The sequence below is a fragment of the Dermacentor andersoni genome, chromosome 3 (genome assembly GCF_023375885.2).
Source record: "Dermacentor andersoni chromosome 3, qqDerAnde1_hic_scaffold, whole genome shotgun sequence".
Classification (NCBI taxonomy): domain Eukaryota; kingdom Metazoa; phylum Arthropoda; class Arachnida; order Ixodida; family Ixodidae; genus Dermacentor; species Dermacentor andersoni.
Window position 1 is genome coordinate 47975592 of NC_092816.1, and position 20170 is coordinate 47995761.

Here is a 20170-nt window from a genome sequence, read left to right on the forward strand (position 1 = left end):
TCGGATAGGTTTTTAGTCATCATGATTACTGAGGTTAAACAGCTTGTATGTATTTGCTTTTTACAACTCTGTACAAAGTGAGTACAACAGAACTTACAAAAAACTAACAAGTGCAGTTTTTGTGTGCGCGTGTGTGTGCGTGCGTGTGTGCGTGTGCATGCGCGCCTTGATGAGTGAATGGTTTTTTTTTTTTTTTTTCCCTTAGAAAATGCGTACTGTCAGGCTTGTTAATTACAGCGATATAGATCAGTGCTGTAGCCTTACACGTGGCATGCGTGTTGAATTAAAAGCACAACCTCTCTGTCTTTACTACAGCTTTCAGGAGCTTTGCGGCAAAGCTTACCTCCTGCTTCATCGGCATGCCAACCTGCTCATCACATTGTTCACCATGATGTTGTCAACGGGAATCCCCGAGTTGCAGTCCATTGATGACATTGGCTACCTTCGCAAGACACTGCAGGCAAGGCTCAGCCTATAGTAACCTTCTGGCTGCAGCCCTCTTAGAGCTGTGCTGATATGTTTTCATAAATGGTGCAGTAATCTGAGAGATAATTAAGCAAAAGAGCTGTACCTGTTCCCTTGCTTGGCTTTGAGCTAAGCTTAAAATTAAAAAAAACAACATAATCATAGCTATAAACCATAGAAACAAGCCATAACAAAAGTCATATGATTGGAACAGCTACTGCTAGTCAGTTTTATAGTATAATAAAAGTAATTATAATATTATTATAGTGATAAACTTATGTTTTGAATGAGAAAAAGTAGAAAATAAAAAAAATATCTTGGTAAAGCTTTTCATAATACAGGGTGTGTTTTTTTAGCTGCACCAAATTTTTAAAGTTAGAAAAAATATAAATCACGGTAACGTTACTTTTGCCATTCGAGTTTATGGATAGGCAGCCTCTAGACGCAGAGCAATTTCTGCAATTACGTGTGTAATTAGCTAAGTTACGGTAATTAACTTTCTAATTATCAACAATAAGTGGCTACAGTAAATGAGTACTTTGGGGCCCGTCCTCGACACTACCTATCCCAACGATCGAATTTTGAATAATGGATTTCATATGGGAGCTACGCAAACAATTAGTTCCTCTTGGCAGGCTCCTTGGAACCGAAACTGGCGGAAAAAAGAGCGTCTGTGTCCTCGATGTTGCTGCCCTCCCATCTTTCCGTCACGTCTTGCACGCATAAATGTGGAAATTGCTCTGTGTCTAGAGGCTGCCTATCCATGAACTCGAATGGTAAATATAACGCTACCGTGATTTATATTTTTCTAATTTAAAACATTTGGTGCAGCTAAAGAAAACACCGTGCATATTGAAGCCTTTTGCAACAACTTACGTAGGTCGTAGAAAGGTTACAGCATTTCGATCGCTCAGCTACCAACCATATCGCATTCAGGTATATGGCATGTTAGTAGGCCCACTGGTTTATTATTTAGTACAGGCACTCCCGCACAGTCTTTGTTGTGGTGTCGACTAGCGCCCCTCTATGCTCACCACAGTTTAGCTGCCAGGGATGCCTAAATTCCTTCATTGTACAGGCCTTTGCTGTCGAGGCATTCACAATACACATGTAAGGTTAAGCATTTGGTCGGGACATACGAAATCCTTCACCATAAAGGTCATTTCATCGTAAAAATCCAAACCAGTGAGAAATTCACAGGAAGATGAAAGCTTGAAGTGATTAACAAATGTCACTGGAGCCCAATTCTTGCCCTGTTGGAAATCAAACTCACGGCAGCTTTAGGTTGTGGTTATTCAAGCTTTATAGATTCGCAACCTCAAATGCGTGATGAATGCCCATGAATAATTCCAGCCACATTCCTTGTTCAACCACTGTTATTCATTTGTTTGTAGAAGCGTTTTACTGTGCCTGTGTGCCAAGTGAAGTTGCTGCAGTACAGAGGTAATCAGATTTTCGTGATAGCAGGTGCCTTAGAATAGAATAGAATAGAATAGAAGAAGAATAGAATAGAAGAATACAATAGAACAGGTCAATGTTGGGGTCGATCAAACCACCCGCTTTCTCACTCACAGGTTGAGAAGCCGGAGGAGCAAGCCCTGGAGTACTTCCAGAACCAGTTCTTCGAGGCATACGGCGGCGCCTGGACTACAAAAGTGGATTGGTTCTTTCACAGTGTCAAGCACTTCTAGCTGCCGTGCGGAACAGACTTGCGCGTGTACGCGAGGTGTGAAGTGGTGTTGTGCAGGACGTCACTGTGCGACTGCGAGAAGAAGACTTGAAAACAGAATACCGGTGTCAGTGTTGCTTATGAATCCTTCCTCCTCCTCTTCGTTCAGAGCTTGCCATTAGTGTGCTCCAATAAAACACCTCTCAAGAAGGCTCGTCCTCGCTGCAAAAGTGATAAGCTTTCTCACTTTTCTTTAACGCTGTGCTTTGTTGGGCCAGGCTTCTCCGATGGAGCAATACACCGTCTGCTGTGGTTGGAACTACGAAAGAAGCACGGATCTGTCACAGTTTCACTTGGCATGACTGTACCACCCGACTCATGTACAGCTATGATCAGCAATGATAACTTAAGCTACCTGACTTGCAAACGTGTCGGGTCAGATTGCATTCTGTGTAGTGACCGAGGCACCTGTACCTCGGACATGTTCACAGTTGCATTCAACTTGAGTATCTGAACCAGCTGGTGCACAAACATGTTTGTCATATTAATTGAGGTGACGGTTGGGTGAGTCGGTGTGAATTCGTAGCTCCAAGCTGCACAGCACTGGAGGTGCAGAGAGAGAAAGAGAGTGGATGAATCGAGAGCATGTTTGCTTCATTTCTGTGCATACCGTTTGTTGCATAGTTCCTTGCTCTTTGTCACGGTTGAATTCAGCATAACTGTACACGCTTTGACTACTACCTTGCTAGTTTGGTGCTGTGCCAAGAGCAAATGGCAGTCAATTTAATATGTAGAAGGTAGAGGTGATGACCACAAAGCACTGTGCAGTTGGCAACAAAAGTTTGTGAAACTTGAGTGTTGTGAGGAAGCCTAATTTTAGCCAGCTTTAGCTTTCAGCCAGTAAAACAGTATAACACTGTGTTGGTTACCATGTAAATTAGTTAAGGTAGCAAATCTAAAATCAGGGCTGTATGCCCAGGCTTTGGAAGCATGGTTTTTTCTTTTTTTTCAAATCTCGTGTCTCGTAAGACTTTTGCCGCTGTTTGCAACTGAAACTTTTACTGATATGCTCTCAACCAACCCACCCTTGTGTTAACACAACGGAAATGCATTTTCTTGATAGCACAAAGGGATGGTAGACTTTGCCAGTGTTAACACACATTTGCTTTTTGTATTTAATGTTGCTGTTAATGATGCTTTGTCGTGTTGTTCAGTTAGGTTGTTACATCAGGCATTTCAGTGAAGACTTGAAGTATTTCTTAGAACTGTACTGTATAGAGAGGCCTTACTTCTCTGGCCTCTCTATACAGCACAGTTCTAGGAAATACTTCAAGTATGATAAATAACCAGACAAGGGAACAAGAGTTCAGGATTGTCAGTCAGCCTCTAGAGTCTGTGAAGGAGTACAGTTACCTAGGTCAACTAATCACAGGAAACCCTGACCATGAGAGCGAAATTCACAGAATAAAAATGGGTTGGATCGCATACAGCAGACATTGTGAGCTCCTCAATGGAAGCTTACCATTATCATTGAAAAGGAAAGTATACAATCAGTGCATTTTACCGGTGCTGACATATGGGGCAGAGACTTGGAGACTGACAAAGAAGCTTGAGAACAAGTTAATGACCGTGCAAAGAGTGATGAAACGAAGAATGCTAGGCATAACTTTAAGAGACAGAAACAGAGTGGTTTGGATCAGAGAGCAAAGGGGTATAGACAATATTCTAACTGACATGAAGAGAAAAAAATGGCGCTGGGCAGGTCATGTAATGCGCAGATTAGATAACCGTTGGACCATTAGGGTGACGGAATGGGTACCAAGAGAAGGGAAGTGCAGTAGACGACGGCAGAAGACTAGGTGGTGCGACGAAATTAGGAAATTTGTGAGTGCTAGTTGGAATCGGTTAGCGCAGGACAGGGGTAATTGGAGATCGCAGGGAGAGGCCTTCGCCCTGCAGTGGACATAAAATAGGCTGATGATGATGATTTCTCTTGCAGCACATTGTTTATGCAGCCAGACATTAAAAATCAACTCTAACTAAAAGTCACTTTATTAAGTTTTCGATTCATTACTTAAAGGAAAATGTAGCGAAAATGTAAGCATTTGCGCCATGTCAACTTGTTTGGAATACGGCCAATTTGGAGGTTCTCATCCCTGAAAATCTGCCACTCTGTTCTGCATAATTTTATCTACACGTTCCATGGCATTCTATGTAATTTCGTCTCATAGTGGACGAAAAAGCCTCTGGAAAAATAGAAAGCACGATGTGAGTGCAGTTTACTGCAGAGGAATATCTGTAATCTATTGCTGGTCTCAAGATATCCAATAAGTGATGGCAATCTTGTGATAGCAACCTGTCATCTTTAATGCAATTATATAACAGTTACATCATGAATTTCGTGTTATTAAAGAATCAATCTGTGATTCTAACAGTTTGTGCCTGCCAGGGTAGGTCGTACAAGAACAAAAAGAAACTGTCTCTATTGGTTTTAAAAGGCTTGCCTGAAATTTTCCCTTGATATCCAGCAGATTCCGAGTTGGTAGCAGTTTGGGAATTACACTATACAAGAAATGAGCACAACCTTCCAGAAGTACCTCGTAGGCTGTAATATCTGTTCCCCACTTTAAATAGCAGACTGCCTGCTTATACTGCAGCATTGAAAGCGCGGAGAGACTTATCAGAGAATAATCTCTTTTATGTTGAAGCAGTACAAGCACAAAAGACTGAAACAGGTGACGGAAGCACTTTATGGTGTCTAAGTTTAAAAATGGTGTCTCCTTTGTTTATCATGTCGTCTTTCCTGCTCCTATTTGTTACTTCTCAGACTAGTCCAGTGTCTTACTTTCAGTCCTTGTGGCCAAAATAATGGTGTCATCCTAATTGTAGAGAACAATGTACGATTCCTGTACGATTCCTGAAGGCTTTCCTACAAGATATTCAGCCCCCCCCCCCCTTTTGCAAAGGCAGGTTTTGAAAAGGTTGCCGGGTTGCACACTATAAGAAAATGGCCGTAGAAGATTTAAACGTATCCAATAAAGCTAGTCTAGGCCACAAGTCGGAACAGTAGTCAAGAAAGTAGTCAAACATCAGGTACGATTATTGTTATTGATATCATTGCTATTAACAGTTATTATTGCTGCTTTTTCTCCCGATATTATAACGGCACCATTGAGCATATTCCTCAATGCAAGAGCTATCAGATTTACGTCAGTGAGTGACCTTCAATTTCACACGCCTGCTATAATTGTTACGTGGAACTCAACTGGGTGTTCCCTCCCATTATGGCACACCCTGTACTAATCTTGAAAAACAGGAACTTACTAAGAAACATTTTCATTTGTTAATGCTGATAAATTCGTCATTGTGTTTTTTGCTCAGTGGTTACGGCCTTCCAAGGTATGCAAACAAAAACCCGTGAGGATGTATTGTCTCCATGCATCGTCTCCATGCGTTAGCCTTGCGACTAGATTACTCGTGGACAACTTTCTGTGACAATGAATGGAAAGCTATAGGGGCCGAGTGTCTGCGCGTGTTGCCACACCAAGTAGTTTGGCAGCATTTGACAAGTGCTCTCGGTTTCTTGGAAGAGACACTGAATCAGCGTAGCTTCCATGTGCGACAGTTTGGCATCTGCCTAACACAGAAGAGAAAACCAAAAATAATTCCGATTTAACGCTTGGCAGCGTATTTTGTCTTATTTTACTCTCGTAAAAATGTTTCCTCTGCCCCAGCTCATTTTAATGTGCACGAGAATGTGGGACATGTTAATTTTCTTTTTTTTTTTTTCAGAAGTGCTGGGGTGCCTTGCATTTGTAGATTTCTCTCCATTGGCACAGAAAGTTGTCTACGAGAGTGGAACGCTGAAATTTTATTGGCAAAAGCCTCCGTCTTGAACAAGCTCAAGATGGATCACTTGGCCAATCTGCAGGCCTCTGAGAACAAGGAAACAGAAGTGAAGGCACCTAAATGTTTCCACATGTTGAAGGCTGTGCCGTAAATAATACATTCTTTAGACTAAATTTTCACTTTCAAGACCACTGAGGTAACCTTTATGCGTAGGTGAAAACTTGGGTGGAGGAAAACAGTTTCGCAGCAACAGCTGGTAACAGTGCTTTGTACCAGTTTTCATGGTCATCATTATTGTCGCATTTTCTTATTTTCTTCATATAAGAGGTCACCAGAAACAAACAAAAGAAAGCTTACCACCCAGGATGTGGCAATGAATGCACAAAGGTTGAGCCATCAACAACACTGGGTAGTGTCATTGTCATGCCATTGCCGTATGTCATTGTTGGGCGGGCAAGTAGCACCATTCTGGGTAACACTCTCGGTACGCCTTAGGGTTAACACACACAGGGCTCAGTGGCCCAGTACAATTATCTGATTGCAACAATGCCCATCCCCCAGAGTGGGTATGGGCCACTAACATCTAGGCTCTACATCTACATATAGTGCCGTCAACAGCGGATGTGGTGGGCATCCTCAAAACTGCAGAAGCAGGCGATTCACGTTAGACATTCAATGGGTTGAAGCACATGTTGCTCCTACCACTTTCTGCAGCTCACTCCACGTTGTGGAGGCGGCTTCCTTTCGAAAAGTTTTACTCATCACACAGTTGGACAAAATTAAATCAAGTCACAGTTTCAGAAAAATGGACGTGCTGCTGTTTTAACCCTCATGCTGTCAGTAAAGCAACGAGATTGACTCGCAAGCTGCCGCTGTCATAGCATGTGAATCATAACCTGAAGTGTCAACACATCATTGCAATGATGTACATTGAGTATACGCAAAGTAGCATTTACTTTACCCCTGCCAAATCATGTTATGCAGAAAATATGAGACACCGAGATAAACAAACGACAAAAACATTCTAGGTAATGCGAGTCTCAGCAATGCTAACTGCATAATTTGTCTACTTGGTGCTGCAGATAAACAAGGCTCTCCCTGAAATTTCACAATGTCCACGCGTCGCATCACACCGACATCAGGCCTCCACAGTCCATTTTTGGAGCATGCTGTCAAATGCTTACACTAGCCGGCCTTCAGTGGCAAAAAGTTGGTCTACAAAAAGTTGTGGCCATACTTCGCCCCACTACGATGGTGAACGAAGAAGTCTGAAGAAGCACATGCCACTATAACCAGCTTATATTGTTGGCAGTTGAGAAAAACCTTTGATTCGTTGCCGAAAACGCCAGTGTGAATTTTTTGCCTTTTCTCTGAAATTTGTTGTTCTTTAACTTCGCTGAAACTATGTGGACCAGAAACAGTTAACAAGGTGTCTAGTGTCAGGGAAGATGTGGAATCCTCACAAAATCTGCCAGTCCTGGAAGAATGGAGCACATCTGTTCTAGTTGATTTTAATACAGGTTAATATGGTGAGGCCAACGACATGTCAGAAATATTAATTTACTGCCAAACGCTGAAAATCAGTTTAGTTTAAATCCTGGACTCTCAGCTACGAATCTGTTAAATAGTTAGGTTAAAGAGTTGTGCACGCGCACACATAAGAGCAAGGACGTCCCTTTAGCGTGCATGAGTGTTCGGGGGATTTCGTATCTAGCTCGTTGCCTTGCTCATTTGTAGATATGAGCCAGCCAGGCACATTCTGTTCGAAATGCATCGATATCAAAAAAGGCATGGTGAAGACAAGACCAACCTTGCCAACAACGTGTATGCGAGCTAGCCAGCTGATACAAGTATTGGCACCTTAATGTTCAAGGGACACTAATTAGAAACCAACTGATAAAACATTCTACCAAAACGTGATTTTTCATTAATTAATTTTTCAATAGTGTTACGAGAGGAGGAAATTATTCCTAAACTTTAACCCTTTTCATTTTTACACCAAAAAAAGAAAACGTATGTTGGTACGGCAGTGACGTCACAAATTTGAAAGTATTTTCTCGTACTTGGGGTGTTCTGGCGAAGGAAAAGTTCTTGCTAAGTTGAATCTTTTGTTCTCTTAGAATGCAATGTAGTGCTTCTGGACCGAACTAGATGCTGCCAAAACCCACGACATCACAGCAAACTTCTAGCACTTAACTGCGAATTCATCACCCATCTTTCATTTTTGTACCTTTTCTGGCTTGTCGAGCCACCTCTATAAGTGGCCTTTCCACTATTGCATAATTATAAGTTACCAACACTACTAAATATTCCTCTCCACTGTCCCTTTCAAGAACTATGCTGCAAATACAAAGTCAAATACAAAACCTGACGTCCCAAAACGACTTGGTGGGCTGTGGAACAACGTAGTGGCAGTCCCCAGATTAATTCCAACCGTCCTGGGTTTTCTTTAGCATCTATCTACACCTAAGCACACAAGCATATTTGTGTTCCAGCCCACATAGAAATGCACTCGACAAAGGTGGAATCGAACCTGCAACCTTGCACTTGGTGGCGGGACGCCGTAGCCACTGAGCCACATGAGCACGTGCCTTCACTATTGCCAGAAGCATAGTTGAGGAACACAACTCGACGTAAAGGTACAGCCACGGACAAATGAAATGCAAACGAGCATTTTGCAAAGCAGTACATCTTTCCCAAGTAATAACCCGAAAGCACAATATCGCACCGCTATCTATCCAGTCACGAAAGATGGGTATAGGCCTCATGGTACACGTGCGGGCCGAAATCATGCCGATATTACGCATATCCCCCTCCCTCCCCCGAAAAAAAGCAGAAGCGAGAGAATACTTTCTAACTAGGCATAACTCATTTGTATTTCAATTGTACACGACTTGCACACTGAAGAGAAAAATACTTTTAGCTGTAACTAGTGAAGTACTCGTTTCTAAAATACCAATAAAGTGTATGAGGACGCTTGGCAAATTGGAAAAGACAACAATGAAACAGATGGCAATGCTGCCTTGGAAATTCCCACACTAGGTCGCTGCGATGTCACATTCCGACAGCATCTGCTCAGGCATAATTAACTTCATACCGATAAAAAAGGACTACATTGCATTTTTAAAGAGACATAGACTGAACTTAGCAAGTTTCAATAGCTTTCACTGACAAGCAACGGTTCAAATACATTCAAATACAAAGATTCCTTGAAATCCCTGACGTCACATTAGTGCACCAACACTGGGGTATCGGTGCAAAAAAAAAGAGAGGAAACACACTTTGAGCTTAATCTTCTTTCCTAGTAACCAACCTATTATCGCGAAATTAAGAAAGAATAGCTTTAAGAAGATACTTTATCAATCAATTTAGTGCCCCTTTTAACATTCCTCCGTAGAGTGTTTCAAGTGGCTCCTGCCATCAGCTGAACTCGCCCTGTGAACCTCGAAGCTGCAACAATGATGCAACAAAGACAAGCAGGACAGCTCATTCGAATGCAAACAAAGCTGGGACGCCCAGGGCTGGCTTGAAAACCAATATGGTTTATTTCGAGCAGGCATTTCTTTTTTTGTTGTTTCATTTTCTTTTCGCTTGTCATTGTACAGTGATGCAGTCACACAACACGTCATATCTTACAAAAAATTACACAGTAGTAGAACAGAGCTGTGTACACACACCAGGTCTTAAGGCACTCGCTGAGACGGTATGTACAGAGCGGTGTATTGCATTCAACGGTGGCGCGCCACTTTTTTTTTTTTTTTCTTCCCTTTCCAACGAGACATGCACGCAGAGCGAGACAATGGGTCACAAGACAACATGCTGGACAACTGGTGGCAGAGAGGGGAAACAGTGGCTATGCGGGGGAGTGTTCGGTTCTGAGGAGGTTTTTCGTACAGCGGAGGAGCACGACAGCTTCGTTAGTGGTTGAGGCAATGAGGCAGCCTCAAAGGAAAAGAAAAGAGCATATATATTAAAAGATAATAATGAACAACAGAAGAAACAGAGCAAACGAGACGCTGGTCTTCTAGCGAAATTCCTTCTGCATGTGTACGAATAAGTGCGCATGCCCCTGCAAGGCTAATTAATAAAATGGCACGCCAGACAAAAAGCGTTCGCCTCTCGCCCCCGTCCTTCCGTTAAGCAAGCTGGCAACCTTGCCGCAAATAAAAACGAAAACACAAATAATGGAAACTGTTTTCACGTTGGAGTATAAAAATGCGTTCTTCTCCTGTAGGAGATTAAAAAGAAAAACAAAAAGGCAGCAACACGCTTTCAAAGGGCACTAGTCCAGTCGGCACTTTGTCCAGATTACTGAATAAGGAAAGCGCAAAGCTATGCTGCCTTCATTCATTCTTACTACTCACTCAATGTTCATATCCAGTTAAAAAAAAATACATTCTCGTTCACAGCACCTTGCAAAAGCATAGCGCATAAAAGAAATGAGTGCTACATGCTTATTGACCTACACGTGAGTTAAGACAAAGTTGTTGGTGCCACCGGATGAGAACACAACTTCTACACTTTCACAAAGACAAACGAGAGCATGTTTCTTCGTGTGGCATAACAGAGACATGCAAGATCTTGGCACATCAAAAAAAAAGAACAGTATAGCGAATCACAGTAAAACGCACTAAATCAATTTCATGTTAAGTACGACGAAAAATAAAGCAGTGTAGAGAACTGAGACAGTTGTACAGATTCTTAAACATAGACCTAGAAACTATAGATCTGAGCACACGTAAAATTGGTGTTATAGCGACAAGCATTGTGACGTAAAAACCAGTTTTCTGCACAGCCTTGGAAGAAGTGACTACAGCAGCAGCACAAATAAAATGATTCGTACTAAAGCTTTGAACTTGAGTGCTGGTTACAAGCCACAGCAGCATGAGCAAGGGTTAAAGAAAAAAAAAAAGGAACGAAGACAAAAAGCAATCACTATGCTCATTCACAGCACATGCGGCCTTAAAAGAAAAAAGTGGGAAACAGGAGCAAGCCAGGTTGAGATGCTACCGTTCTCTCACTCCCCTCTCGTTCTTTCTTTTAATAAATAATTGAAAATGCCTCTTTGTATTTACAAAACATCCGTATTTCTGCCCATTTTTCTTTCGTTTATGGCAAACTGTGAGTGCCTGTGTCACATACGAAGCAAAGCCACATTTTTTACAATCCTTCAACACGATCGATTTCACCTGCGTTGAGCCGCGTGGGGTCGGCTTGCACTGTGAAACCCAGCAGAGAGCTGTCCACCTTCTGCATCTTCTTCTTCTTCTTCTTGGAGCGTGCAGCCGTGAACCCGTCACTTGAGACGGCAGTGGCGGCTGCTGCAGTCCCCATCGCACTAGAAGTTGAGCTCACAATTGGCACAGTGAATGCTTCGTCGGACTTGAGCGCAGAGCCAGTCTTCTGGTACTGCTCCCGTTTCTGGAGGAACTGGCGCACAAAGTCCGTCGTGTCCTGGCTGTTGCCGAAGAAATTGTGCACATACTCCTGAACCTCGGCCGGAGACTCAACGTCCTTGAGTATGGCCACCACAGTAGGAATGTCCAAATACGACTGGATGCCGCCAAGCCTCTGCACGCACCACGCCGTCAGCTCGTCTGTTGGCGCTGCTTTAGCATGCTCCTCGAACAGCTTCATCACTTGCTCTTCAGCTCTCTTGCTTTGCTGGCCCTTGGAGCTTCGCCCAGTGGATGACGACGACGAAGTGCCTCCTCCAAGTGATGGAAAGCTGGACCCGGGCTTTGCCGCCTGCTTTGGCGCTGGCTTTGCTGCAGTCGGTGCAGTAGTAGCAGCCTCGTCCCAGAAGCCTCTCGAAGGGTCTTCGTCAGGAAGGAGGTCGAGATACTGAAAGCTGTTGTTGAATGATTTCAACAGGTTGTTGCTGGTGCTTCCCCAAGCACCTGCAAGTTGCAGGATGCTGCTTTCCTGTTGCCGCATTACCTGCTGCTGCTGCCGCTGCTGCTGCTGCGCTTTCTTCATTTTGTCCACCCGCTCAGCCTCCTCTTGCTGAATCTCGGACAAGGACTTCACAGACCCTGACGAAGGGGCCTGCGCCCGAGATGCCCATGTGAGCGTTGCTTTGTGCTGCTGCTGCTGTTGCTGCTGCTGTTGCAGCAGCACGGCCTGCTGCATAGCTTGCTGCTGCTTGCGTTGCTGCTGAAGCCGCTCGGCTGCCAAGTTCCTCTCTTTCTCCTCCTGCACCCGCTGAATCTCAGCAAGCGAAAGAGCAGACGATGATGCTGGTTGGCTCGCCTTTCCGCCCCACACAGGACCTTGTGGCTTTTCTAGCTTGGGTGGCTCCACCTTTGGCTGCGGCTTGGGAGGCTGTTTGAGGGCCATGAACTCATCAGCATCTATGACTGACACCTTGCTGGGGCTCTTCTTCACAGGTGGTGCGGAGTGAGCTGCAACCACTGCTGCTGCTTGAGCAACGACAGCAGCTGCCGCTGCAGCTTGCTTGGCCTTTTCTTGCCGCTTTTTCTCCTCAGCCACTTTTCTAGCCTCCTCAGCTTTCCTCTCTTCCTCCTTCCGCTTTTCTGCTTCTAGCGCTCTCCTCCTCTCTTCCTCTATCCGCTGTTGCCGCATCATTTCTTCCTCCAGTTGGCGCTGTTCTTCTTTCCTCTTCTGCTCCTCGATCTTTCTCTTCTGCTCCTCGAGCTTTCGCTTCTGCTCCTCAAGCTTTCTCTTCTGCTCTTCAAGCTTTCTCTGATGCTCCTCCTCCTCTAGCCTTTTGCGAAGTTCTTCCTCCTCCCTTTTTAGCCTTTCCTCTTCCTCCTTCCTTCTCAGTGCCTCCGCCTCCTGCTGCCGCCTGTTCTGCTCCTCTTCTTCCTTACGGCGCTCCTCCAAGAGTCGCCGTTCCTCCAGCAACCGCCGCTCTTCCTCCAGCCGTGCCTGCTTCTGCAACTCCTGGGCTCGCCGCTCCTCTTCCTCCTTGGCCCTCATCTGCTCAGCCAAAAGGCTTTGTGAGGCCAGCTGCTGCTGTTGCCACAGGGTCTCCATGATGTTCCTGCTGGGCGCTGCTGGCATGGCCAGGGATGCTGACACTATGCTCGAGTCCGCGTCCCAAACACTCGTTCCCCTCGACTCTGGTGTGGGAGTTGCAGAAGCTGTAGTCACTGGCTGTGGCGGCCAGCTTGCTTCAGTCTGGGGCTCTTTCATGAGTGACGGAGGCAGCCCAAACACTGGAGGTGGTCCCATAGAGCTTAGCAAGTTCATGAGAGGTGTCTGGTCACCAAAGCCAGCAGGTCGAGACAACGAGTGGCTGGCCATGTAGTACTGCAAGCAGATTCTGTTCTGGTCCACCGGAGAAAGGTTGGCAAATGCCTCGTTTGTCTTCAGACTGTTTTGTATCTGCTGCATGGCGGCTACTCTATAAACCTCCTGCATGTACTGTTGCTGAAGTGCGTAATTCATTTGACCTGGAGGCAAGTTGGGTAGCCCTGGGTGGGGGGGGAGACCTCCAAGGCCCATGCCAGAAGGCACACCAAGTTCTGCGCCAAGTGGAACTTTGAGTGGCGGTGGTTGCTGGGTGGCAACAAAAGGTACAACATTCCAGCTTTTGATCAGTGTTCCAAGCTTTGAAAAAGCTGCATCACATACCCTCTTGACCATCAAGTCCATGGTGAAATACCCGGCCTGGAACCATTCCATCATTTCTGCAGATGAAAATGGCCCTTGAATGTCACCTTGAGGGTCTTTATATAACCACCTGTACAAATGTTCTGGCAGGTTGTGTTCCCCAGCTACCGACTGTGAGACAAACTTTTTTTCTTCTTCTGCGGTCCATTCTGCCATCATGTTTTCTGCTGCCTTTGCAAGGTGTGCAAAACTGTCATCTTTTGGTGACGTGGAAACCACCTTCGCCGTGTCGTCCACAGTGGCTTTCATTTCCACCGGTGCAATCGCGTGCAACGTTGGAGCGGGAGGGATTGGTTTCGGGGGGCTTCTAGGTGGCGAGCTTTCAGTTTTTTGGGGCTGTGACGGCACAGGCACGGGAGCAGGCGGCGATTTAGGCTTCTCCACTGAAGGCTCACTCGAACGACTGACGCCGGGGGGCGGTTCTTGGGATCGCTTCTGTTCGCGTTTAGGAAGCGCCCGCGCATCCGGCGGCTGTGGCGTTCGAGCGGGCAGTACGTCGTTCTCCCACGATTCTTCCTCGCTGTCTTTGGTGTCAACAAAAGCACCTTTCGCGTCGAAGCAGCCCACCTTCTCTGTGTCTCCCTGGTCCTGAATCCACTCCGGCAACTGTTCGGAGGAGTGGCTGCCGCCGCTGCCGTGTTCCTCGAGCCAATGGCGACCGAGATCCTTCTTAAGGGGCCCGTTGGCGACTGCGGGCGGCAGCACGTCGTCGGCGTCGCCGTCACCCTTGCTGTGGTTTCGCCACGACTTCCACTTCTCGGTCGGGGCCCGGCCGCTACTGCGCCAGTTGTCGTCGTCCTCGGCGTGGCCGCCCGAAGCGGCGCGCCAGTTGTCGTTGGTCGCCCTGCTGGCGCTTGCCGCCGTGCCCGCAGCAGAGCCGCCGCCTCCACTGCCGGCTGGCGCATTTTCTTTCCTGAACGTGTCCCCGTCGTAGCTGGTGCGGCCCACGAACGGCCGGTCGGGCTTCTTGTCTCGCTCGTCCCAGCGCTGGTCTCGCTCGCTGAGGCTGTGGCTGCGCTCGAAGGGCCTCGGGCGGATGAAGGCGCCGAACTGGCTTTCGTCCTCGCCGATACCTCTCTGGTAGCCGCTGCCACGACCTCGGCCGCGACCCCGGTCGACGGACCCTCCTCGGGCGCCTCGACCGGGACCCGCACCGGGCACTGCGCCTTTGCCCACTGTTAGCCGAAGCACTGCGTCACTGTTCACGGATCGCGCCCAGACGCGCTGCTCTTCCTCCGTCATGGTGACCAGAGCCAGAGGCGGCTGCGTGTTCTCCACGGCCAGCTGCTGGAATTCCCGAAGTGAATCCGGCATGGGCACGTTTTGATCAAACATTGCCAGCATCTCTTCCCTGCCGTATCGGTAGTTTGCAAGCTTGTACTTTGTTACTGCGGTCGACGGGGCCGGAGCAGCCACCCCGTTCGTTTGCGTTAGTGCGCGGATCCACTCGGGACCAAACTTCAGTGCCGTTTCTTCCATTTCGGAGTGCTCAGAGCTCGGGTTTCGCGCTGGGGAAGTAAAATTAAACCCTGACACGACAGCAATGATCAAAATGGCCGACAACTTTCTACGGGAACAGACCGAGAAATGCAAGGTCTCGGAAAAGAGTTATCGCTTTGCAGGTGGCGCTAGCTATCGACGCACAAATTGCTCCTTGTAAGCAATTATTTGAGACGCTGCTGTTCAGCACGCAACACGTTTGCCCTAATATAAGCACGAATTTTCGTAGGATAACTATAGACGGGTTACTTAGAGAAGGATGAGCCCTGGGCCTAGCATCTTGCTTGGAACCCCGCTGCCGCAAGCTTGCGTCTGGACAGCTGCAGCAGCGCAACAGCCAGCAACGACAGAGAGCGCTTGCTTTCTCATTTTTCTTTTACTTTACAAGCTTATATCGCAAGGGCATTCTGCGGAACCCCTGGATAGTACATATTCGTGAAAGTAATGCCAGCATTTCCATGGTACGCCTTCAGCTAGGAAAAAGAAATTAGCGATTGTTGACAATTTACCTGCTGTATGGCATGCGAATACGCCCAGTTTGCATGCCTGATTTGTATGTGCTAGCAGAGCGAGCACTGCCGCAGCGCTGGCAGTGCTTTTCGACCACTCTCTGTAAGCACTGTAATCACCAAGGGCACCGAGATCTTCCGAAGTTTCTGCAAAATTAGAATTCCCTGCTCTGGCGCATAGCATAACAAAAAAAAAGGAGGAAACATACGGGCACCTGTAAGTTACGATTTCCTTTGCTCACAGTAGTACATGCTAGGATGCGCTGCAGGGGAAATAAATTTTTATCAAGTGCTTTTCGACTTTGTAACACTACTCTCTCAGAACCACGGTTGGGGCAAAACAATGGCCGGTGGTCAAAACAATGCATGTGCGATGGCTTTGCATGGCCTCCGAGATTTAGCTAGCTGTTATTATGTTCAACAATCGACACAATCTTGGAGGCCATGGTTTGGACCTATTCTTTGGGGACATTGCAGTGATGAGGAGCGGGACATCTTGTTGACGAGCAGAAACACATCGGAAATTCACCCTCTGTTCCGCTGTATAAAATTTTAGGCCTCAAAGTTGTGACTAGGAGCCGTGCGAACACCAACAACATTTGGCTCACGTCGATGCTAGCCGGGCGACGGAAACCACCGATAACGTTCAAAATAAACTCCTACCAGAGGCAAGGGCCGTAGCTGGCCCTACATCGGGATTTATAACAGTGGCGATCGAGAACATACTTCACGCTGTGGCTAAACGTCAGTTACAGGAAACCTTGTTTAGTATTTCCGTCGAGTTGGAACGCGTCTCGGCTACAGTGTACTGCACCTCGGCGTCTCTTCCTACAGCAACACATTGTGTGCTAGATCTAGTGATTTGTTATTAAAACGACTAGCTTTCTTTGCCTCTCTCGCCCGTATTCGCGGTTGGCGGTGGACAGCAGTCGGACTTACGATACAAAGGCACCGTAGGAACCTAAAGACCTCCCCCCCCCCTTTACCGTGCAAGTTTTCGTCGAGCGGCCATAAAATAAATAAATAAATAAATAAATAAATAAATAAATAAATAAATAAATAAAATAAGTAAGTAAATAAATAAATAAATAAATAAATAAATGTATTCAAGGAGGCGCGGACGGAGGGGCTTTTGGCAGCCACCGATGCAGCCAACTCCGGAATCCGTTACTTGTGCTGGCATAGGCGGAAAGTTTAATTTCAATTAGAATATGGGCTATAAAGTGTCCAACTCAAGAGATAAGATAGAATTCGCGAACTGTCAAAACTGATCAACAAGGCGAAAATAAGAGGTATTCGAAATTATAATGTGAGAAAGACTGAAGAAGCCGTAAAGAAATGGACGCACCGTGAAATCAGTGAGAGGGAAACTTGGCATAGGACAAACCAAGTGGTATGCACTGAAAGATAAGCAGGGTAATATCATCAGCAATCTCGAAGGTATAATAAAAGCAGCGGAAGAATTCTATACTGACCTTTACAGTACCTAGAGGACTCAGGATCACTCTATTCTAAACACTAATGAATAGTATAGAGAAGCTCCTCCTATAACTAGAGATGAGGTCAAAAGGTCCTTGCAAGGCACGAAACGGGGTAAAGCGGCAGGAGAGAATGGAATAACAGTCGATTTAATCAAAGATGGAAGAGACATAATGCTAGGAAAAAGGCGGCTCTCTATACGAAGTGTCTATCGACTGCAAGGGTCCCAGAAAACTGGAAGAATGCAAACATTATACTAATCCACAAAAAAAGGCGACGTTGAAGAACTAAAAATTATAGGCCCATTAGCTTATTCCCAGTATTATATAAAATATTTAGCAAAATAATCTCCAATAGAATAAGCGCAACACTGGACTGTTACGTTTCGCCTACAACGCGCGGTAATGCCGGCGCGGATGCAACGGACGCCGGGGCTTTGTTCAAAGCGGCGGACATTTTGGCCCGTTCAACGCCGCCGCAACGCCTACCCGCCAAGCGTGTCCAGGCGTGTTTCAGTGCCACGTGTCTTCGTGTGTGCGTGTGTGTGTGTGTGTGCCCACGCTTGTCAAAGCGCGGCAGCCGGGGAGCGGAGCTCCCCAAGTGAGGGTTGGCGATGCGTCACTACACTCGGTTCAGCAGGTCTCTCGGCTCGACCGTGCGCGCCGTCGTGGGCTCATGCTCCGCCGTCCCGTGACCTTCATCCCGTGACCTTCATCCCGTGACCTTCCCTTTTGGACCGCGACGCAGAGAGTATAAGAGCAGCTGCCCCCGGACGCCAGGAGAGAGGCTCCGATTTGTAGTGTTGAGTTACGTGCTCTCCCGTCTCTCCACTTCGGTCGACCTGACCGGCCGCTCTTTTGCTATGTTAGAATAAACAAGTTGTTCTGTTACCAGTCTTCTCATGCTTTGCCGGGACCTTCGGATGCTTCCAGTGCCCCAGGCCGCCAGGCCAACGCTACCCTTGGGGCTTGCGACCCATTGGCAATAACGGGCGTCAGCACCGAGACCCCAACAACTCGTGCCAGCGGTGCGATTACTACATCTGGTTGCCAGCGGTGAGATCGCGACAACGGAGGCCAGCAGCGAAGAGATGCGGTTGACTGTATGCTGAGCAGCACAACGACCATCCGGGAGCAGCGCAACGAGCCCTGTGTGATGACTGGTTGCCTGCAGCGGAACGACTGCGCTGAAGTCTTGGCTGCAAGGTTTGGTGAGTGCGGGACTTTCTTCTTCTGAGTTTTGCCAGGCTTTTGTTAGTGTTAGAAACAGAGCTGGTAATTGTGGTTGTCGTTGCTGCCGGGTTAGTTTGCGGCAAGACAATAGTAGGCAGTAGAGAAAGCAGCATTCAGAGCAGCCATGGATTTGAAGTCGTTGCGCAAACCGAAATTGCTGGAGCTTGCAAGAGAGTTGGGTCTGGATGTCTCAGACAAACTCAGAAAACCAGAACTGCTAAGGGCTATTCTTGAGTTAGAAGCTGAGGATGACGAGCTGTCGGAATGCCTTGAGACCATTGAGGAGAGGGAGACGGCAAAAAGACAGGAGCGCGAACTTAAAGAACAAAAAGAGAAAGAAAAAGAAGAGCGCGACCGTCAACACGCTTTGGAAATGAAGCGTCTCGAGTTAGAGATGGAACGCGCTCGTAATGGAAGTCAGGCACACGGTGCAGGAGAACGAGTATTGTTCAAAATGACTGACCTGATGCGGCCGTTTAAGCTTGGAGAGGACATTGGTTTGTTCCTGGTTAACTTTGAGCGAACGTGCGAGAAGCAGGGGTTCTCTCGGGAAACGTGGCCACAGCGCTTGCTCACTTTGCTACCCGGCGAGGCGGCCGACGTAGTCGCTCGCTTGGAGAGAGAGGAGGCAGAGGATTTCGACAAAGTGAAATCGAGTCTGCTAAAAAAGTACCGGCTGTCAGCGGAGGCGTTCCGTCGGAAGTTTCGGGAAAATGAGAAAGGCAAAAGTGAGTCATATACAGAGTTTGCGTACAAGCTTATGTCAAACATGCAGGAGTGGCTCAAAGAAGAGAAAGCGTTTGGTGACCACGAGAAAGTTCTGCAGTGTTTCGGGCTAGAACAGTTTTATAGTCGGTTACCTGAGAACGTGCGGCACTGGGTCTTGGATAGGCCAGACGTTAGTACGGTGGCTAGAGCCGCTGAGTTAGCCGAGGAGTTTGTGACGCGTCGGGCTCGTGGAGCTAAGGACGGTCAAAAGGGTGAATTTGGCTCCAAGTTTGAGAGGCCAAAGTTCACGCCCATGAGAGCAAAGGGGGACACACGTAGTTCGGATGCGAGTGAAAGCAGTCCGACCGAACGTAAGGAGACGGCGGCAACCGAAGCCGAACGCAGAAAGCGGTTCGAGACGAGGCAAGCGCGCGTTTGTTATACGTGCCAGAAGCCGGGTCACTTTTCAGCGCAGTGCCCAGAAACAAAACCAAAAGTCGTGTTTTTGTCTTTATGCAGCACTGACGAGAACATGAAGCTTCTCGAGCCTTACATGCGAGACCTCCTCGTGAACGGGAAAGAGTGCCGAGTGCTTCGCGATTCCGCAGCTACAATGGATGTAGTTCACCCCTCTTACGTAGAACCCGATATGTTCACGGGCGAGTGCGCATGGATCAAGCAAGCAGTGGAAGCTCATAGCGTGTGTCTGCCGGTAGCAAAAGTGCTTATTGAAGGACCTTTCGGAGCACTTGAGACGGAGGCCGCAGTGTCATCTATGCTGCCCCCCCAGTACCCGTACCTATTTTCGAACAGGTCCGATCACCTCCTGCGCGAGAAGGGGCTTTTGTTTGGTGAGGCTAGCGTTCAGGCCTTAACCAGATCGAAGGTTCGGGAGCTCGCTGCAAAGGCGGTAGTTGCGGGGCCGACGTTGTTGAACGATGAGAAAGGGTCAGAGGCGCAGCAAGCTGGTATTCAGAGCACGCCCGAACTGAATAAAATTGAGCCTGTAGCGTTAAAGGCACCAGATACTGAAGAGGAAAATCCCGACACGGGAAAGTTAGAAGAGCTGTCTCCAGATTTGCTCATCGCGCCTACGTCAGACGGACTTAACAGGTTGGTAA

The 20170-nt window shown here is 47.1% G+C and overlaps 2 protein-coding genes across 3 annotated transcripts in view; one reads left to right on the plus strand and one right to left on the minus strand.

Moving 5' to 3' along the window:
* Positions 1–2364, plus strand: part of LOC126548566 (phosphatidylinositol 4,5-bisphosphate 3-kinase catalytic subunit alpha isoform-like) — a 33908-nt gene extending 31544 nt beyond the window's left edge. For both annotated transcript variants that reach the window (XM_055063909.2, XM_055063905.2), the window contains exons 19-20: positions 316–460; positions 2040–2364. In XM_055063909.2, coding sequence (XP_054919884.1) covers positions 316–460; positions 2040–2156 — 262 coding nt within the window. In that variant the 3' untranslated portion in view covers positions 2157–2364. The remainder of the gene's footprint in view (positions 1–315; positions 461–2039) is intronic.
* Positions 2365–9504: 7140 nt separating this feature from the next.
* LOC126548552 (uncharacterized) lies at positions 9505–15853 on the minus strand. Its single transcript, XM_050196778.3, has one exon. It carries the CDS (start codon positions 15098–15100, stop codon positions 11144–11146), a length of 3957 nt encoding a protein of 1318 aa, XP_050052735.1. The 5' UTR covers positions 15101–15853; the 3' UTR covers positions 9505–11143.
* Positions 15854–20170: the final 4317 nt, after the last annotated feature.

What these genes read in the sequence shown, in the direction of transcription:
- LOC126548552 (XM_050196778.3), bottom strand. Translation starts at nt 15,100, where the DNA reads ATGGAAGAAACGGCACTGAAGTTTGGTCCCGAGTGGATCCGCGCACTA.